Source organism: Mchenga conophoros, linkage group LG17 (genome assembly GCF_057382185.1).
Source record: "Mchenga conophoros isolate Kocher_MC1m ecotype Shallow Benthic linkage group LG17, M_conophoros_male_GT1.1, whole genome shotgun sequence".
NCBI lineage: Eukaryota > Metazoa > Chordata > Actinopteri > Cichliformes > Cichlidae > Mchenga > Mchenga conophoros.
Window position 1 is genome coordinate 9,453,765 of NC_140542.1, and position 21,095 is coordinate 9,474,859.

Genomic DNA, 21,095 nt, shown 5'->3' on the forward strand with positions numbered 1-21,095 from the left:
TAGTCGTGTGAAGCGAACCTGCAAAGTAAGAATGCCATTGCTCTACTTAACGATTTGTGTTTTGCGGTGTACATGACAATAAACTTCTTGAATCTTGATCTTATTTATTTATATTTTTGTTTCCAAGGACCCAAACTTGTAATTTAAAAAAAATCTGATAAACAAATACGTTTTACAAAGCACTACCCATCATGGATTGGCCTCCACAAAGCCCAGGCCTCAACATTATTGAATCAGCGTGGGATCATTTTTATCTGAGAACAAAACAAAAGGTAGCCAACATTCAAAGAAGACCTTTGAACTTTTTCACACCAATTCCATGCTGCACATGAAACGTGCGCTTTTATTTTGAAAGATCAAGATAGGATAGAGCTCTGCCCGTACTCTGAGCCGATGACGGACTTTTGTCACCAGTAGCTTCACCATCCTCCCACAAACACCAAGCTGGTTCTGTCTGTGCTTCACAACAATGGGGCAGTAATGTCAGCGACGGGCGACACCGGAGCATCTTTTCAAAGGCACTGAAGCGGTGTATGGATTTAATGATGATGAAAAAGAAGAAATTCAAGTTCAAGGTGGATTTTGACCTGGACGAGCTGTCGTCGGTCCCCTTTGTCAACGGTGTCCTCTTCTGTAAAGTCAGGCTGCTGGACGGCGGCTTCTCCGAGGAGTCTTCTCGGTGAGGGTGCTTGGCTTTGATTCAGCCACTCAAACGTTGACTGACGGCGTGCTGTTCAGTCCGCAGGGTGAACTAACTCGTGCCTTTAGGAAATGTTAACAGCTAACTAAGCTAATGGGCTACAAGAACATAGTTAACGTCCATTAGTTGTGTGCCAATAACGTTAATGGTGTAGGGCTAATTAGTTTCTTCTGGTCGGTGCTAGTTTGCAGCATCGCGTTGCTTAGTTTTAGTAGCTTTGGGTGTTTGGTGGTAACGTTCATTTAAACAAGTGTCCATTTGGAATTCCCTGGTTAAATTTTAGGCCCACTTCTTCGCTTAGTTGTGGAATTAAGTACTGAGGGCAGCTCACTCGTCACATAGCTGTCACAAAGCTGAATATTACTCCTTAAGCTTTTCGGTGCTGACTCAATGGTGTCAGTTCCATATTTTGCCATGATGTATTCACTGAAGTAGTGGGATGTGTTTCAGTGTGTTTAATCAACCTCCCGTTAATCAACATATGAACCCGAGTTCTAATGCAAGGACTGTGTATATTGTCATATCCCCATTTCGTCAGAAAATTGTTTCACTTCTTGTGTATAGTTGTATGTATAGCTGACCAGTCTTCACATACCAGGCCAGCAACTTAAATTTTAAGTGTGAAGTTTTCTTCCTAAAGTTTATAAGATCATGCCAATGTAGTAAACATCAGTGTTATCAAATTGAGACGAGCAAAGATAATCATCTCATCTGATTATCTTTATTTTCATTAACTCTCAGATTGAATAATTAGACGATTACTGGCTTATACACTATTACATTTCAGTTTTTGTATACTCAGACTGTTAAATGCCTTTCCTGCAATACATACATACTAGAGCTGGGAGAAAAATTGATAGTGTTGCGGTGTTGTATGGATACAGGGGCATCAAATCTCGATATTTTATTATCTCTGGAAATACTCTGAACAAGAGGGCTCATCTTATGGACCGCCATCATGAGGTAATGTTATCCGAGCAAACTTACATTATATCCACTCAACCGAAAAACCATCCAACACTGGATACACTTAGCTTGGCAAGGCTGCTTGATGGTTGTATTGAATTTTTTGCAACTTGTGGTGACTAAATGGTTGTCCAGAGCACTCAGGACCACTTTTGATTGCAAGATGATTGCACAGGTCGCATGATAGGAATCAGCTTTTCTGCAAACAGTCGCAGCTTTGGTAATCTGTGAGCCACACTAGGGCTGCATGCTGAGCGCTGTCAATATGTTTGTTCAGTGTTCATGGAGAAGTCTAGAGAAGGTCACTGTGTCCTTTTGGGTTTAGAGACAGGATCTGATAGTGTGCCAAGAGAGAGGAACTGTGGTGCTGCATGAGGAAGTCAGGAGTGCCAGAGAGGTATGTGAGGGTGGTATAGGAAAGTGAGACAGTGGTGAAGCGTGCGTTAGGACTGACTGGTGGAAGTGGGATTAGATCAGACATCAGCTCTGAGTCTTCTCTTGTGTGCAGTGGTGATGGACAGGCTGACAGATGTGGTCAGGCAGGAGTCTCTGTGGAATATGTTGTTTGTAGATGACATTGTGATCTGCAGCGAGAGACCTGGAGAGGGGGAGGTATGCACTGGAGAGAAGAGCAATGAAAGTTATAAAGAAACGAGAGAATACATGTGTTACTGAGAGGAGACAGGTATGGCTGTGAACATGAAAGGAGAAGGGACGGTGAAGGTAGATGAGTTTAAATACCTGGGGTCAACCATCCAAAGCAACAGACACTGCACAAGAGAGGTGAAGAAGTGAGTGCAGGCAGGGTGAGGAAGAGTGTCAGGGTAATTTGTGACAGAGGGATAGTAACACGAGTGAAACAGAGATGGTAGTGAGACCTGCTATGATGGATGGTTTGGACACTGTGACACTAACAGAAAGACAAAAGGCTAAGTTGAAGATGTTAAGATTTTCAATTGGAGTGACCAGAATGGGCAAGATTAGAGTTGGGGTTAGATGGAGGCCAATGAGCCGCTCTGGTGACCCTGAAAGGGAAAGAAGTATCAATAAGAGCCTGAAATTTATATTTCACAGTTAGCTATGTCGCTGTTTGTTATTTCGCTGTCAGTAAGCAGTACCAGTTAACTTAAGTATGTGGTTGGATTTTAGTTATAAAAACACACAGAGCTGCCCAGTGTTGCTCAGATATATGTGAAGCTTCCCATAACATTAAGACAGTGATGGACAGCAGCGCTAAGGAGAAGAGACTCTGAGCCAAATGACTCATTTGCAGCTCTCGTGTCAATTCAGAGTAACAGGACAAGTTGTTCAAGTGATGGAGTAATTCCTTTACTTTCTACATTTTACAGCAGAGCTTCAGAATTGAAATATTAATTTTAAGCGTTATATTGTAGCATTGGGCTCAACGTAAGATGCACATTTTTCATTTTTTAAATGAAAAAAATCTAAGGCTCCTGCAACATAAACTCATTTGCAGCATCACTCTAAAAACCAAACCACGGGAAAATCAATTGAAAATTCAGAGTTCTAAGTATGCACATTAAAAGGCCCACCTACTCCTGAGCGTGTGTTGGCCACATTGATACATCCTTTCCATAAACAGAATCGACATGTGCAGTATCTCTGTTTGTACATCTACAATTAACATCCAGGAAATGACAACCCAGCTGCACAGGGTTTGTGTCTTTTTCTTATTGGCTAATAGGTGGTCTTGTGACACATGAGCTTTGCAGCTTACCTCAGCCAGTTGTAGTGGTTTGTGTGGAAACACAATTTGCAAGCCAAAAAAGTCATTTAAAACTAACAAATAACAGAGGCTGAGAAAAAGCTGCTTGGACAGCTTAAAAGGGGTTGCTTAAATCTCAGACTTGAATAAACCTAAACATGCACATCTCTGAGAGAAATGTTTCATACTCAAACAGCACCCTGTGACAGCTCCGCTTGTCTAAAATAAATTCAGGTTGCCACATTTCGAACAGAAGAAAGAATGTAAAGGAGGAGTTACTCGACTTTTAGCTTATAAGGTGGCAGAGGTGTGACATATATAAACTGGTAAACTCTGCAAATTAAAAGTGTCAAAATATTTGACCACATACACATTAAAATAGTTGTTATAAGGAACCGCATCATGAAGTACCAGCTTTTGGCCATGACAAGAAGTGACCTTTTGCAGAGTTGTCCCCCTAAGTATGTTAACTGTGTCAACTTAAAGCTGTTCCTACAGCATGCCCATTAATGCCTTTCACTCATAAATTAGACGGGTCTTTAACGCTGGATAAAAGCAGCAGCAGCACACATCGTTTTGTAGTTTTTGTAGGCTTTAGGGATTACATGGGCTTCACTCTGATTATATAACAGGCTTCTGTTAGCTAAAAAGGTCCAGTCTGTGCTTGACAGTGTGAATTAGGATGTTTTCAGATGTCATGTCAATGTCATCCTTTTATTATTTTTATGAAATCTGCGGTCTTTTCCACGTGTAAGTAACCACTTTAAGAAAAGAAGGAAAATAAAGATGAAGCCAAACAAAGTTCTGTCCCTAATTAATCCCTAATTGGCTCGACAGTGTTTTATACTCAACCCATTGCTGATTTAATAGGATTTTTCTTTCTTTCTTTCTTTTTTTAACATCAGTTTGGTTTATGTTAGACCGCCCCAAAAACTAGATTTCCTCTCAGACTCTTTTAATCTTCCAAACTGGAAGTGGAAGGGAAGTTTTCCTTTGGTGTAGCTTTTCATCTGATATGCACGGCCATTTCTGGAAAAAACAGTTTGTTCTATTTCTATAAAGATGCATCTTTGAAAACATGACAGTGAAAACATCCAGAGTGATCTAATCGAGGTCTGAAAGCTTTGCATCCAAACAGTTGAAAAGATTTGTATTTGTGGAAGCATTCCCGTGTGAAGTCTGCCTGCAGTCGCCTTTTAAAGAGCATGTGTTGTTTAACAAGAGACCCGAGCCGTGTAGAGGGATGACAGAGATGACCTCTGCTTGTGCTTAAAACCAGACTTAGTCATAACGCACGCTAATAGGATTTTGATGCGCGGAGAAGTGCAGTGAACCACAGCGCATAAACTCGAGTCAGAATTCCCGAAGCACACGGTGTGTCCAGCTGGCTGGGAGTTCCCTCTCGACTCGGGGAGTTCGCTGTCTGAGATTTATCAACCTCAGGATGGAGTCAGCGTTTGTGAAACATTAGTCATGCATCTGCTGCTTTTTATTTATAGTAATGCAGGGATACAGGGCAAAACGCAGCCCTGTATGTTCATTCGGTTTTGCCCATCTTAAAAAGGATCTGCACACCCTGCTAATTGTTGTAGTCTTAACGCTCCTTTCCGATTTCAGGCTTGTTACATCATTTTTATTTATACTGTATTAAAAAGTCTTTGTGTGTGTGTTGAAATCCAGCTGAAGCCAAACCAAATGAATGGTGTGTAAGCTACCAGATGGAAGCTGGTTAGGTGAGTGGGAGAGGAGAAGATGCCAGTGAAAGTGAGGCCATCTGCGGTATCGTAATTCTGCCCACGCTCAGTCTTTCTCTTTCACTTCGTCTCATCCTTTCACTGACAGCAGGCTGCACCTCACAGTCGTTTTAACCTCTAGACGGTGGAGGATTTGCCGCTCTCTTTTTACTTTCGTGCCAGTAAACACCACACCTGCTACCAAAGCCCCTGGATTTGTCAGTTAAATGAATCAATAGGAGAAATTAAGGCTGTAATTAAATAGCTTGCTTATTAGGTGCTGAGAATGAGCACATGGGCTCGTATTGGCAGCTTGAACGGATGCCCTTAAGCAGGGAAGAGATGCGGGAAATGTTAATCCAGCAGTCTTTCAGCTGAAGTCACTTCATTTGTTACGTAACAGAGATTGAAATTTATGAAATGAAGTTTCTGAGGGCGGGTTGCGTGGCTGTATACATGATTTGGGCTGGCTTTCACTTAAAATGTCGCGATACATTTGCGTGTTTGTTTTGGTAGCAAATCAAATAATTACAATAGATTAGAACTGATATGTTTGTTGGTTTGTTTGCTCTTTAGAATACAAATATTTATTTCCCAAATCCCTTCTGTATACAGCATACAATGCAAGTAGAGTCTAAAACAATAAAAAATACTCAAATGATTTTATCAATCATGCCAGTGTTTGCACCAGCCTCTACTCGTTTAAATCTAGAGGCCAAGTTGTGAATTAGCTTTTCAGGCTCCAGCATACGAATCAAACAAACATGTGACCTTACTGGGTGCTTAAAGCTGGTGTCTGTGTGTCCATACAGGGAACCTGTGCAGGCAAACTGTGTCCGATGGAAGAAACGGTTCTCTTTCCCGTGCAAGATGAGCGCCAACGCAGGCACAGGTGTTCTGGACCCCTGTGTGTGTCGTGTGTCTGTCAGAAAGGTAAAGTATTATGATTTAGCCTTTTTCCCACCACTCTCATCTCACCGCAACCGGTCACGGTAGATAGCTGCCCACCCTAAGCCTGGTCAGTCCTTCTGGACAAAGTTTCCCTGTCCTGAGTTGATGCCTCCTGACGTTGTGATAATGAACAGAGACTTAGCCATTACTTGAGTCATAGTGGAAATCAGGACATAAAAAACTGGATGTATAAATCACCTGTTATGTCTGAAAAAAGCTGCTTCAGGAGTTTGGTTTGGGGTTTTTTGGCTTTTCCTCAAAATAAGCTATTTTTCTGGCCCCACACAAGTTACACTGTCTACACTAAGTTTGTGCAACGTTACAAGGCACTACAGCTTCATTAATGTTCATTCAATGTCTCTGGCTCTTTGGCTCAGAGTACTACACAAAAGTTGTGCAAACTCCTGTAACGGACACAGTAAGCCAAGGAAACTAATTTACTTTAGCTTTACTAGAGTAACTAGTACATGTACATATACTCCTTATCACACAGTGTACACTGTCAGTGATCTCTACTCTAGTTTGTTTATTATTATGTATACCTGCCCAAAGACTGCAGATAGAAATCGGCTAGTATCTAAATCTGGTCAAAGTCCAATTTTTTTTTCTTATGAGATCAGTATTTTTGTGCATTGTCCCTGACAAATAAAGAATAAAACACAAAGTGTTTTCCCCAGTTCAGCTGGTGAATGGCTGTTTTCTTCCAGGACAATCACAATCTCCTAGATAACCATCTCCAATAGATCTAGTCTCTGGCTGTGAGCATTCATGTTTTCATGCTCACTATTGCACAAAGAGGAATTGTTGGCTTAGTTTCTATATTTGTAATATTTTGAGTTTACCATGTGACGTTCCCTGAGGTGACATATGATCTCATGCAATATAAACTAAAATCCAATTAACTCATTCACTGCCAGGGTTTTTGAGCATTTTTACTCATTTTTGAAGAGCCACAGAAAACTGTGTGTTATGATCATATAAACGCTGAACCTACCAAAATGAAGAGCAGACTCTCTTCTTCCATCCAAAAAAAAAAAGCTTGTTTCTACCATTTTCCATTCTTTAGTAATCAGCTGTAGAAGAGAGGTGGGTTCCACCAAAAATGCCTGTTTTGACCACAAAAAGGGAGAAAACGAGCTTTTTGTGAAAAATACATTTCAAGCAGTCTGATGTTCACTGACAAGCTGCCCGAGGTTGTATTCTAGCCCCTCCCATTGAAAAACGTAATTGACGTCTATAGACGTCAATGGCAGTGAATGAGTTAAACTGAATCTGAAAGCTATTTCTGATGTGTTTCTCCCTTTGTTTTAGGAGACTCACAATATTAAGTAGTCAGATAATCCCTATGTTTCCTACATGGGTGCTTCCTTTTTACCAATGTAATTGTTTTTCTTTTCATGTTGTTGAAAATTTCCCATCACAGCTATTTGGATGCAACTTTGAAAGTTTTCTGGTGATAAGAACATTGTGTTTAACAACTGTAAAGTTTTACCTTACCTTACCTTTATCCCCTCAACCTTTTACTTTAGCTTTTAATTATTATACCTTTTTTAAATTACAGTATCAGGAATGTAGAGAATAAACTGATGTTTTTAATTTAGTGTTTCCCCCACAAAAAAATTCAAGGATCAGTTCAATATAAAACATTAGCATGACAGCTGGAGACAACTTATGGAACCTTTTTTTTTAACAGTATCAAGTCATTTTATTAATGTTATGTTTTTGTTTTTGCTTGTCTTATGCAGGAGCTGAAGGGTGGAAAGGCATACGCAAAGGTAACTCATTACAGGTTTACAATGCGCTACCCCTGTCCTCTGAGCCGAACCTCCAGGTCACCCAGATTTTACAGTAATCAGCCATATTGAAGTAGCTAGCCTTGTGAGCATGTAGCAAACAGATGGCCTTCACTGCCTGCAGGTTGGCTCATTATGTTATGCCTTTTCTATTTAGTTGAAAGTAATTATTTAATGAGCAAACTAAACCCTATTATTATACATACTTAAGTAGGTATCCCTTTCCTAGCTTATCATTTGAAGAAAAAGTGAACTGTAAGATTTGCTGATATTGTTTTATTCAAGTTTGTCTCCTGTCCTTCTTGATGTCATTTTCCACCCAGAGTTTGTCATATTGCTGACTGGGAAAAAGAGCCGTCTCCTCAGGGGCAAATAACAAAACACAAAGGTTACCCTGTGTCATTCTTTCTTTCTCCTTCAGCTTGGTTTTGCAGATCTGAATTTAGCAGAGTTTGCCGGCTCAGGGAATACAACCCGCAGATGTCTGCTGGAAGGCTACGATACCAAAAATACTCGTCAGGATAACTCCATTCTCAAGGTAACAGTCTGATGTGACTTCAGTGACACAAGTGCGGTGTTTTTCCTAAACTCAGAGAATCACACTGGAAAGGTTTTTGCATAAATGTTGCTAGCAAAGATGAGTCGTTCAGTGGAGCCAGAAATAATCCATGGCCATAGATGAGAGGTGTCACCTGTGGGAAATAAAAAGGATCGTGCAGATTCGTGCAGGCCCACAGTCGTTATTTGCTGTTTTTCATGACCCCTCAATCAGTGAGCACATTTTTGCTGACTCCAAAGCTAAAGTGGGCAACTTTTCTGAAGTTGGCCAAGTTGAATGGAAGTAAAACCCAAGCTAACTTTTTTTTTTTTTCTTTCTCTCCACAGGTTATCATCAGTACACAGCTCATGTCGGGGGATCCCTGTTTTAAAACGTGAGTTAAGGCAATTTTTTGTACGTCTCTGCAGAGTCTGTGAGCAGAGATTGTTGACTGAAAAATGTTTAAACTGGAAAGTCATTTAAATCCAATCGTTTTCAGACTAAAACACTAATCATGCTCTTTTGTGAGCTGTGCTTATCTGGATTTGTGGATAATACAGCTAGGACAACAAAACCGACCCAATGACCTTTCCTGCACCGTAACTTAAAACCTCTTTGTTCTCTCAAAACGGCTACATTTGATGCACCGGCGCTGTTGCTTATGCTCTGTCTTTACAGGTATTATTATTTCCTCAGTTATTCAGTTTCATATGACTAAATTAAATTATTACCACAGCTCTAGCTGTGTGCGTACTACTTACAGGTTTAAACATTGAGACTTAAAGGTTTCTCTGGATACAGGATTTTGCTACTCTGAAGTGACTGTGAGCTTAAGCTGTCATTATTTAAAGCATTGAGTAATAGCTTGTACATAATGTGTTATATTGTATTTTCTAATCCTTTAGCAGTTTTGTCTTTTTGTCTTTGCTTAGGGTTTAGTTGATGCATTTAAGTATTGGAGTAGAACATAAAGGCCAGTTGTTTTGCCTCTGTCATCAGGCCTCCCTGCACAGCAACAATGATCGCGATCCAGGGTGATACAGAGAGCCTCCTGGAAGAGAGGAAGGGAGGGGATTCACAGAAAGGCTGTTCCGGTGAGGCCGACGCTACATTACACTCCTATTCTCTGCTTCATCTTCTCATTGGCTTTGCCAAACATTTGCCGGCACCTGACAGATCGTACTTCATCACAAGCTGAGAATTTCTTCTTTCAGAGTTTAGCTCCACTTCTATGTTTCAGTTGTTATTATTATCTAAGATCGTGCAGCCACTCCTGTCTGCTCTGTCAGCAGGGATTTAAGTTCTCAGTTAGTACAACCGATTTCCATCAGTTGGAGTTGTGAACGATCACTCGTGAGATTAGCACTGATCTGGAGGAGGAAAAGTTGACTGACAAAAATGAGCATTGACAACCTGGTTTTCTCAGCAAAAACAAAACTAAGAATGAATGTATGAATAAGTAAATGTAATATTTAATCAACTAAAGTAAACAACTAATACAAATAAAATAAGAGTATTAGAGATGGACAAATGAAAGTGTTTTAAAGCAAAGTGATGAAATTTTTATTCTGTAAAGGTTTTCCTCCACTGCTCAGAATTTATTTTCTTCAGCAGATTGATCTGCTTGGCTTGATGTACCAACATTAAAGGCTCCTTTTATTTGATTTTCACCCATTCTGGGTTCAAACTGATCAAAACGTAATACAGTGCGCTACAAATAATAGTCTCCATGCCAGCAGAAGCAAACGTTTCTAAAGATATTGAATCACTTTCAGGATAAATAATTTTGCTTCATTTTGATGTATTCCTGGGAAATTGTGTCAAATTAAAATATTAATGTTTTTCAGTCATTTAGTATCGTCTCTCGAGCTGAACCCAGACAGGAAACATGATCATGAAGGAATGAATAGGTGACAAATTCATGTTCTGAATGAGTCGCTGCTTTATAGTTGAGAAAACAGGAAGCTATGCAAATGATAAAACCAGGTCAGGAGTAGAGACAGAGCAGCTCTGTTTGATCTAATAAAATTTGGAAATGAAAATGTCAAACAGAGTTACTGTAGAGAGCCCATCTGTGTTACCACAGAGCAGAACAACCTGCAGACCCAGCTTTCTTACATAAACCACCATAGAATGACACCTGTAACAAAAGTAACACACAAACCTTTACTAGCTTTGACCTGTGAGTTACCTGTGATCTAGTGAAGTGTTTGATAACTTAATTCACTTTAATATGCTTTTGTCTGGCTCTTTGTCTTTTAATGCTGCTGTCACACCAACGAAAACAGTAACACAAGCAAAATGATTGTGACTGTCTGCAATATACTTGCAATCGTGTTGCCTTTAGAATAGCTGCTGTGAAGATGAGGGTTGGGTCACTTACCAGTTTTTGCAACTTTGGTACATCAATCTGCAATCAGTCTGCTATAAGTTTGCAATAGAATCGGGTCAAGTTGTCAATTATGTGGAACCTGTTTGTGATAATATAGCAAATAACTGTGATAATATCGTGTCATATTACAAATCTGTTGCTGTCTACATGCACAGTCCAGCCAGAACCTCATAGGTCTAAAACAGAAATTCCTTCGCAACTGCTGACTTTGCTGCAGGACAGCAATTAGCCTGCAGAATCACATTTGTTTTATAGAAAACAACCAGTTGACGGTACAGACGAGTTGCTCTGATCAGTGCAGACAGACTCGGATTGATTGCAACGTGTTGGAAATCTGTCTGCATTTATAAATGAGACTATGATTATTTGCAAACATTTGACAGGCTGTCTGAGCATTATTGCAGTCATTTCAAGTCAAACTATAGTTGTTGGAGACAAGTCGGCTCCCACCAAATGACCTAGTTGAAAATGGATGCCCTGACCGCTTGCAATCAGTTGTCAAAAAGTAAAAGAATCCAGTGCAGTCACAAGGCAACGGTGGATTCTAGTCACAAGAAGGTTGCTGTCCTATTTTTAGTCTTTTTATTTATCTATTTAAAATATAACCTTTTATTTATGAGGAAGTCTCTTGAGATTAGTCTTTTTCTCAGGGGAGACCTGGCAGAGCAGGCACTCAGCGCTAGTGTGACACAGCCTGAAGTGCAAAATAACATTATTTCTATTGAGATTTCTTATCTTTCAACTAACATTAATCTACATTTGAATGCTACAGATTTTATTTTTTTAAACAGAGACCTTCATCTGTGATGAGTTTTCATCCCTTGTAGATGGTGAATGTGACCGGGCCTTTTGGAGGGGGCTGTAATTGATGTGTCAAGTTCCTGCTAATCTGGTTTAGATTTATACAGGAAGATCATGGAGAGCTTCCAGGAGCTTCCCAGCATTGTAGCTTGTAAGATAAAGGCAGAAGCTAAAATTTATTTCAGTTAGGGGCAATCTGTAGCCCACGCTGTACTGTTCTGTGTAGCTGACAAAGCTAAAAGATAATAAAAACAAAGTGTTCATGAGTAGGTCATCATAATCTTAACAGTTATGTTTTTAGCTGTCATTAGTGTCACGCGTCGCTGCTGATATTCATTTGTCAAACTGCAGACTGTCCTGTCTGATTTTTCCTGTATTATAGACGCCATAACTCCTACTGTACTTTGCTCCCATCCCCTACTACAAAAACCATTTCTCTTGAAGATTTCTCTTTCAGCGCCTTCTTCACTCTCTTATTCAGTATGTGTGTTCATGTGTGAACGCATTGCTGTGTTTAATGCTTGTTCTTCCTGGAAGCTTCAGAGAGTAGCAGAGCTCTTTCATGTATAATTTAAACTAGCTTTCTTTTAGATGAACCCCAATCTGCTCTAACCCAGGGGGCTTTTACATGCTTAAAAATAGGACTTTTGTGCTAGTCTTTCTGGTACGGGTTGTGTGTTTGCATGTGCAATGCACTTGATGTCATTCCCAACTTGCCTTAGCGGTGCATCCCCATGTTTCGTATATGTGCAAGATGCGCGAGTTCAAGTCCTGTATGAGAGTCTTTGATCATGTTTTGTTGGTGGATATTTGTCCAGCAGAGATAATCTACACAAACCTGTTGTTGTGTCATTTAAAAAAATTTAGGAGAGGTGTAAGAAGTCTGTATGTTTTAGACAAGCTGCTGTTTCTGGCTGTGATCACTGTGGATTGGTGCAGTGCAGAAGGGAATTCTTTCTCTAAATTAGAGGAATGCCTGGAGTTAAAAGAAAAGAAGAAGAAGAAAGAAAAACTTGCTGTGAGGTCATTGTGACCACCTCCCCTCATGTGTCTCTGGTTGTTATCCCCCTCTATGTAGTCTATTTTCTGCTGTGTTGCTGAGGCTGCTGAGACCTTCCCACAGACATTTGAACTCTGAAATGTTATTGCTTTTTGGCAGCTCCCACTTTTTGCCCATTTGACATTAAAACTGTGGCACGTGTTTTTCTTTCTTTTTTTTCTTTAAAGGCTTAAATTGAAAGAATTGTTATCCAAGCTGTCAACTAGCATCCAGCTTTGCCCTTCTGATGATATATTTTCCGAGATTTTATGCATTGCAGACCATCTTTTTGGTCGCAGAACTAACTTGAGCTCTTTTCAGATGGAAATATGTTTGTTTTCGTCTGAGCAGAAGTGACTCTGTCCCTGCACATGCCAACTGTGGCCACTGGCTCATTAACTCAGAGATAGTGAATTATTTCACTCTAGATACGCATGAATATCTTTCCAGCTTCCACTACCTACTTCCACTTTGAATACTATACATAAATGTTAGTCCACAGCATGGGCTTATCTGAAGGCAGTTTCTTTATTTTATTATTTTTTACAGGATGCTTCATAGAAGCTGTACGTGCATGTTTTTCACTCAAATCCACATCCAACATCTGGGTCTGTACTTTTTTTTTAATCCAGCAGAGAATCGGGAAGGGAAGTGCCCTGTTGTGTCAGATGACCCTGGTGGCTGCTGCCACTCCCGAACTTCCAGCTACGCCAGCCAACAGTCAAAACTCTCAGGTAAGGGTATAAAATGTAAACCGTTTTTTCTTTTGTTTTTGTCGTTATCATCTACTGTTGTTCATACTTTGCTTTAGAGATAGTCTATGTATGTATCCAAGCTAGCAGCGAGTAGTAGAAATAAAACATAATGCTAATTTTTTTTGTTCGCCTGCAATCAATTGTACTTTAAATAATAGGAGTGCAAGGTCAAAATGAGAAAACAAGGCCTTTGGATTGAGGAGGAGGGAAAGAATAAAATCATATTCCATTGACACTCCAGCAGCGCAGTTCAGAGCCAGGGCTCGAGTTTCCATTGCAGGCAGATCGGATAACAGTAATAAAAGATCAGAGGAAGTGAAGAGATGCACTGAGCTCAGCTCTAATGACCCGCTCATATAGAATTTAAAAATATATTTCCTTCCATGTGAAATGGTTGATAGATTTATTCAAACCTCTCATTAGTGTGTGGGAAGTGACCTGATGCCCGAGATCGCTTCTTGCTTTAGCTGGCTTCCCGCAGACATGAACAGCATGAGTGTGGGTGTCACGTGAACGGCTAAATCCTTTAGTACAGAGCAAGTTACAAATCTGCTGCACAGTGCATTCAAAAGAACAAAAACTCTGTATGCACTTGATATGGATTGATTCATTTATGAGCTCAAATAAGTCATTTGTCTCCAGTTAGTAATGAAAATATTGGACTTGTGTGGGTACGTATCAATTGCTCTTTATTAGTGTTGCAATGCAGATTTAACCCATGTGCTATATTAGGAATATATATCTGCAGCAGGTCTTTGAAGTGCTACAAAACACTGGTGCAGGATTTGTATCCATATGATGCATTTAAGGGGAATTGTAAACAGAAAATTGTACCTGTTACAATCTCTGAGCTTATCAAGTAAAATACTGGTGCTGTATGTTAATACAGTCACTGCCCATGTCTCTCAGGCTATAGCACCGGTCACTCCCGCTCCTCCAGCATGTCAGAGTTCAGCCACCGGAGAAATCATTCAGTAGGCAGCGCTTCAACAGGTATTGGTAGCATCCCGGAGCCCAGTGAAGACAGAGAATCCAGAACCTGTCCAGCTTTGCCTGAGCACCCAACCTCCTCAGCAGCTTCCGGCAATGCTCCGGGCACACCAGTGCGGAGTGCATCCTCCTGTGAACGGCTCAACAGGTAAACCGGTTAAAGCTGCAGACTGAAATTATTTATTTATGCAGTGTGTACTAAAAGTATACACAAATGTTTCTTTATCATATTTGATGAGAGAATCCAGTTAGCATGCCAAACGTGGTAGGCTTTTATGGTAGGAGTTATACTTAATACCCCTGAGACCAGTGTCATGTTTCAGGAAGCAGCTGTTAGAGTAGAAGAGCTTTGGAGGAAGTGTATTTGTGGTTTCATTATGTGAGCTTTTATTCTTTGAAAGACTCTCATTGTGTTTATGGGATCTAAAAATGTCCAACCATGAGCAGAGTATTCCTGCGGGCTAGTTTTACATGCAGCTTAGGATGCGTTTTGTAGGAATAGTTAAGCATTTATGGGAATTTACTTATCAGTTTTCTTGCAGAGACTTGATAAGGAGAATATCATATCTGCACCTCTAAATAAACTACCATTCTGCCCTGTTGCTAAGATACCTCACTGTGACAAGAAAAAGACAGGAAGTATTGTCATGCTTCTGTCCTCTGCAAAATGGCACGTTTAGTCTTTTTTTTTTTTTTTTTTTTTTTTTTTTTTACAAGGATGAAATGAATAATAATTCATGTGTGAATTGTTGTTAACAAAGGGTGCCCCAAGTACATGTGGTGACAGGATAGCTTTTTCCTGTTATGTTGTTGCTAACCTAACCACATATTTACTTTTCTGACATGCAGCTGTAAGTAAATTTATCAAACTCAGGAAGCAGGAAATGATTGAGCTTCCTACACTTACGAATCGAGTGATTAAAAACTCAAACCTTTTGCCAGAAAACAGTCAATACAGATAAGATGTCCACAAAATTACAATGCATACGTGACTACCATGCTAACCTTGATAATAATCTTAATAAGCAGTGTTCACCTAGTTGATCACAGATGTTTTCAGTATTAACCACATTGCCAGCAAGTTACATTAACAGATGAGCAGAGAGGGGTAGTCAGAAGGCACACTGCACTAGCAGCAGCAGTTCTAGTGCTCTTCACTATACGTTCAGATACAGTCATGACCTTTTAGATCAGTTGAGTTCTAAATAATTTGCCTCGTCACTGTATTTACAAGTAATATTTTAAAACCTTTTATTATAATGCATAAAAAAATGTACTTCACTTTACATTTATGGTGATTAAAACACACGCCACTAGTGTTGAAAACTGGATGAATTACAATGGACGTAATGTAAGTGATTGAAACAGTAGTTGAAACACTGTATAGTTTTGACTGGGTAAGCAGAAGTAAGCAGGTTGATCACTCCACTTCATTAGCACAAAATGAAATGTGAAGTACAGGAAGCAAAGCTTCAGTTTGACTCTGCAGTAAAAGCAGCTGTCCTCAAACACTCCAGACGCTCTTGTGTATTCTCCCCTCAGACACCCAGTGAAACAGGACTCCATGGAGTCTCAGCTGAAGAGAATGGACGACACTCGGGTGGATGCTGACGATGTTGTGGAAAAGATTCTCCAGAGTCAGGACTTTACACCCGGCCTACTGGACTCAAGTGCTGAGGGTATGACATGTCCACTTTTTTGTTTTTTGTTTGCAGTTGTTGTTTTTCTTTTCTTATCCTTACACTAAAATGACATAAACACGAGCTATGGGACCTTTCCTTTTAAACTGGTCTCTTAGATAAAGAATAAATTGTCAGTTTCAAAACTTGCATCTCTGTGAAATATATAAATGAAGAAAATCTTCACAGGCAGAAGCAAGTAGTATCTGATGGATCTACAGAGATTTCAGCTTAATGAATAACTAAAATAGATGAATCAATACAAAACAAAACAATGGGATTCATCCCAATTCTAGGTTACTACTGCATGTGTTTAATGCACGGCACATTTGCATATTCATTTCCCATGAGTCAGTGTGTGTGTGTGTGTGTACTTTAAGGAGTGAGGCATTGTTTTCCCTTCCAAGGTCTCATCCAGCTCAAAGCTACAAATGGAAAGCTGCTGTCAATAGATGATTATTTTTAGGTTGCCTAGCAACTGGCTGCTCGTCATGACAAGAATTATACAGGAGGATGTGGGTTCTCCGTGTACTGACCAAATGTTATGAACACCGTTTCAGAGGAAGGCCTGCGGCTGTTTGTTGGACCCGGGGGAAGTACAGCGCTTGGAAGTCATCACCTTCCCACCAGGTGAGCATCACAATTACCTGAAGAAAGCAAGCAAACTAGTGTAGGGATTTCTGAGGGTATGATTCCAGAGAGACGAGTGTACAAACGCGTTCCAAATTATTATGCAAATAAGATTTTAGTGTCGTAAACATTCAATCTTTTGTTTTCAGTTAAACTCATGGATGGTATTGTGTCTCTGGGCTCTTTGGATTACTGATATCAATCTCAGACAGCTGTCATAATTAGTTTGCCAGGTGAGCCCAATAAAATGAAAACTACTTAAGATGTTCCACATCATTGGGCATGCCACAGGTTTCAAGCAATATGGGAAAGTAAAAGGATCTCTGCTGCAGAAATGTGTTGGTGCAATACCTTACACAAGGTCTGAGAACATTAGATGTAATATGAAAACTTAAGCGTAACCATTGTACTGTGAAGAAACTTGTGGCTGAGTCAGAGCACAGATGGGTTCGTGCAGACTAAGGCATAGAGATGAAGGTTTCTGCCAGATAAATTCATCAGATTCACAGAACAGCTGCTAAAATGCCATTACAAAGCAGCAAGCAGGTAATTGAAGCTGCTGGTAGTACCGAAAACCTCCAGAGGCTTGCAGTTATGCATAAACCTACCATTTTGGCCACCACCTAACCAATACTCACACGCAGGAATGGTTACAGTAGGCCCAGAAATACATCAAGAGTAATTTTCAAGCAGTCTTACTGAGGGGTGAAGTCCCACTCTCTGGCATTGGCAGCTATGGGAATAAAAGAAGAGAAACACATGGTGTGTGGCCCGCATCCTCCCCTGACATCAACCCTGTGGAGAACCTTTGGAACATCCTCAGGCAAAAGATCTGAGGGTCATGAGGCAGTTCACATCAAAACAGCAGCTGTGGGAGGTTATTCTGACATCTTACAAAGAAATACAGGCAGAAACTCTCCAAAAACCTGGAAGTTCAATGGATGCAAGAATGTGAAACTTGTATCAAAGAAGGGTTCCTGAGTTAACATGGAGTTTGGCCTGTTATGGTTTCAGTAAATATGACCTTATGCTGCAAATTTATCAATTTTCAGTTGTTTATAACCAATAAAATGTTTTGAAACTGTTGTGCATAATAATTTGGATCAGTGCATTTTGAGGGTTTTGTTTGTTTGTTTGTTTGTTTGTTTGTTTGTTTGTTTGTTTGTTTGTTTGTTTGTTTGTTTGTTTGTTTTAAATTTGCAAAACCACAGCTGTCATTGGGAGGTTTGTTCAATAAAATCTGAATTGTGCTCTGACGGTTGACTTGAAAAGTACACTGACTGTCATTGAATCGACTATAAAGGAAAGCGACAAATATCATTTGCATAATAATTTGGAATGCAGTGTAGTGACTTCACAGCAGCACAGTTGTCTCAATAGTAATGCAGACAAAAAGCTGATAGTGGTTCTTCCTAAAGTTTACAGGTTTGGTGCAGAGCAAAGGAAAGTTCTGATGACCAAAGACTTTGCAATGAAGCACTACCTGAGAGATAGAGGGGGACTGTTTTGTTTTCAATCAAACTCAATGTAACAAAACTTCTAACATCTGTTTACCAGACCAGCCTTGGAGCTCAGATGATATTTTGTACCTCCCACCCCATCTTGGTTTTATATAACACGATTTCAGTTTGGTACCTTTTGTGATAACTAATGAAGATTTAAACAAGTGTGTGTGATTGCCAATTCTGCCTCCTCATGTCCTCTTAGGGTTGGTGGTGGAGCGTACGAGCAGGTGGTGATTAAGCGTTAGACGTGCAGCATCTCTGATTACACCTGAAACAACTGGAAATGAGACCGTTTCCATTTCAACCTTCATTCCTACTCGATCAGCATGTGTCTAAGCTGATCACTCAGTGATCCGTCGACATTACACCAGTGCCCTTCCTGTGTTTATATCGGTTAAGATATCATTAGGAGAAAGAAGTGGACGGGTTTTATCTTAAAGAATCAATGAAAGGAGGAAACACAGTGACCAATTGTTCTAAAACACTTGTGCATCTAAATTCTGGCTCCCTGCTATCCAAACTCCAAACATCCAAAGTAAAACCAACTGAAACTTTTATGAAGTGAAAAATCTACCTTTCCTCTCCAGACGGCACAAGGATGGGAAGATCAGAACGGACTGAAAACACATCACATCCTATCAGGACATTCCTTTGGTGTTTGTTTTGGACTTCCTTTATCAAATAGGATTTAATCTCTGCTGATAAGCTGCTCAAAAAGTAGTCATTGGCACTCCGGTGAGAATATTTTGCTATGAAAAATTGAGCTATTTGATGTGTGAATGTGTGTGAGTGTATGTGGTTATTCCTTTGTTGTGCTGGTACACCGGCCACTTTTATTAGCAGCAACAGTAACGCTGTTATCTCAGTGAAGGGACACATAATCTCTTGTGAGGAATGCCACATTGGTACCCACACAGAGAAAAGAGGACAATTTCCCCAAATGTAATCACAGAGGCCCCCGTTGTCTAAATGCAGAGCTGTCAAAAATATTTAGTCAGTGGTGACTTGGCTATTTAATATTTGTTTTGCTATATAAACACTGTAGAAAATTAAGACTGTGCTTTTTAACAGCTTTAACCATGTTACAATTAGGAGATGGAAACTAAACCAAAAATCACAGCATCATCAATACTGCAGCTCAATAGAAGCTGAAGCAAAAGAGCATCAAGAAAACCCCTGAAGTGAAGCTGAAACTAAATTAAAATCGGATCATTTCCCTAATTGGCAACCTCATTCTCTAGTTTCTTCCTCTGTATAACAAAATAAGACTAAATAGTTCTACAAGCAACAGTCGCAAACTAAATTTCACAGAGTTGTTTTTGTTAAGTGTCTCCACACAAAAATAAAATGAGTCATATCTTCAATATCGTCAAAAAAATATCAAACTTATCTGTTTTTCTGGATCCAGGTGAATTAATCATAACAGTGTGGCAGAAGTATGTAGTCCCAGACTGCCCTCTTTTATCTTGTTACTGCTCTTTGCATTTACATGGCAGTGAATGCAAAAAATAACAGTGGCCTCTGATGAATACTGACATGGAAGGGTATATATATATATTAAAATATTCACTGTTGCAGATGTATATCTATTTGTAGCTATATCACTATGAACTGTCTGGTGGATCAGGATGCTTGCACAAGAAAGATCCTCTGACACATTAACTGTTTGACTGGTGCAGCTGTTGTACACTATGGTTTTTTTTCTTTAGTTTTAAAATATAGGACAGAAAAGGATTAGTTAAGTAATTCACTGCCATGAAGGAAATCCTCAATAGCACCTGTACTTCAAAGAAAAGACCCAGAGTATTACAGTAATTGGGTGTAACGTGTATATCTGCTAGCTTCATATCAGGAGACAGGCTTGAGCACTCAGATGCACCAGAGTTTTAAAATCCTTAGTGCCATGCATGTAGACTTTCCATCTCTAGCCTCTTAGGAGAGTGAGTGCACAGTTTAGTTGAACAAGTTAGCCAAAGTACACAACCGTTATTACCTGGGAGCCTGTAGGTCTATGCACATTGAGAGCATTAGACACAACAGACTGTACAGCATCTAATCTTGTCTCCTGTCGTAAGCCATAGTAGAAGTAGGATCAGTGCCTCTTCTAGATTAACTCTTATACATCTTGTATCAATATCTGCACAAAGTGTCATCAGTGTATGGTGTTTTAACTATACGTCAGTGTTCTGTCTTTACGTTCCCGTGCTCTGCATGACTATGCTGTCGTTTTTAGCTGTGACAAGCTTTGCAGAGCCTGACACATTGTAATGTTTTCTCCTCACTTGAGCTGTACCATCTTCTAATCCATTTCCACGCTGAAGGAGGGATGTTGCTTGCCATTTACTACGTAGGACTTAATTTCATTTGTTTGAAGAAGAGATGTCTGCATAAGCATCAGTGTATATGATATAAATGTAAATCAGTGTTATTTTGGTTTGATGTTGATCACATGTAATGAACGCAGCTGTTTTTGAATCTTTCATTGCTGATATTGTGCCATATTTTTGTTAAGATTTTTGTTTCTAAAAGTCTTTCACTACATATGACTGTTATGTGTATGATTTATGGTGACCGGTTGTTTTGTTTTGTAAAGTAAAAATCCCTTGTTTTACCTGTGTAAAACAGGTATGTTCATCTCGGTACCTAACATGTTGTTACAAACATGGTTGCTTCTTCTCTTCTGTGAAGCTGTTGTCTACAAAACTAAGGTGTATTCTTCTGTATAGTGATGTTCCGACACTGTCCAGTGTGTTCCCTGTTAAAGACTTGTTCTTTTGACCAACATTTGCTTCTTTAACAAGTGTACTGGATGCTTAAAATGTCTACAGTAGAATAAAATGATTTAATGTTCACTAGCCTGTGCTTTTGTCCTTTTGATGTGTGTAGACGGTGCAGTA

At 39.8% G+C, this 21,095-nt stretch overlaps 1 protein-coding gene across 2 annotated transcripts; it reads left to right on the forward strand.

Moving 5' to 3' along the window:
• The first annotated feature begins 385 nt into the window (after positions 1 to 385).
• Positions 386 to 21,053, forward strand: LOC146555061 (EEIG family member 2-like). Of its 2 annotated transcripts, none has more exons than XM_085251937.1 (11): positions 386 to 679; positions 5,938 to 6,058; positions 7,822 to 7,851; positions 8,291 to 8,407; positions 8,755 to 8,801; positions 9,407 to 9,501; positions 13,272 to 13,373; positions 14,304 to 14,532; positions 15,927 to 16,063; positions 16,624 to 16,693; positions 18,401 to 21,053. In XM_085251937.1, the coding sequence occupies exons 1-11, from the start codon at positions 534 to 536 to the stop codon at positions 18,441 to 18,443; spliced, it is 1,137 nt and encodes a 378-aa protein (XP_085108063.1). In that variant the 5' UTR covers positions 386 to 533; the 3' UTR covers positions 18,444 to 21,053. The 2 variants fall into 2 exon arrangements, with proteins under 2 accessions (XP_085108063.1, XP_085108064.1); XM_085251938.1 differs by having other exon boundaries at positions 13,275 to 13,373.
• Positions 21,054 to 21,095: the final 42 nt, after the last annotated feature.

Coding starts and splice junctions, on each gene's coding strand:
- LOC146555061 (XM_085251937.1), top strand. CDS start 534: ATGGATTTAATGATGATGAAAAAGAAGAAATTCAAGTTCAAGGTGGAT. Junction 13,374..14,303: donor CCAACAGTCAAAACTCTCAG/GTAAGGGTATAA, acceptor CATGTCTCTCAG/GCTATAGCACCGGTCACTCC. Junction 14,533..15,926: donor TCCTGTGAACGGCTCAACAG/GTAAACCGGTTA, acceptor TTCTCCCCTCAG/ACACCCAGTGAAACAGGACT.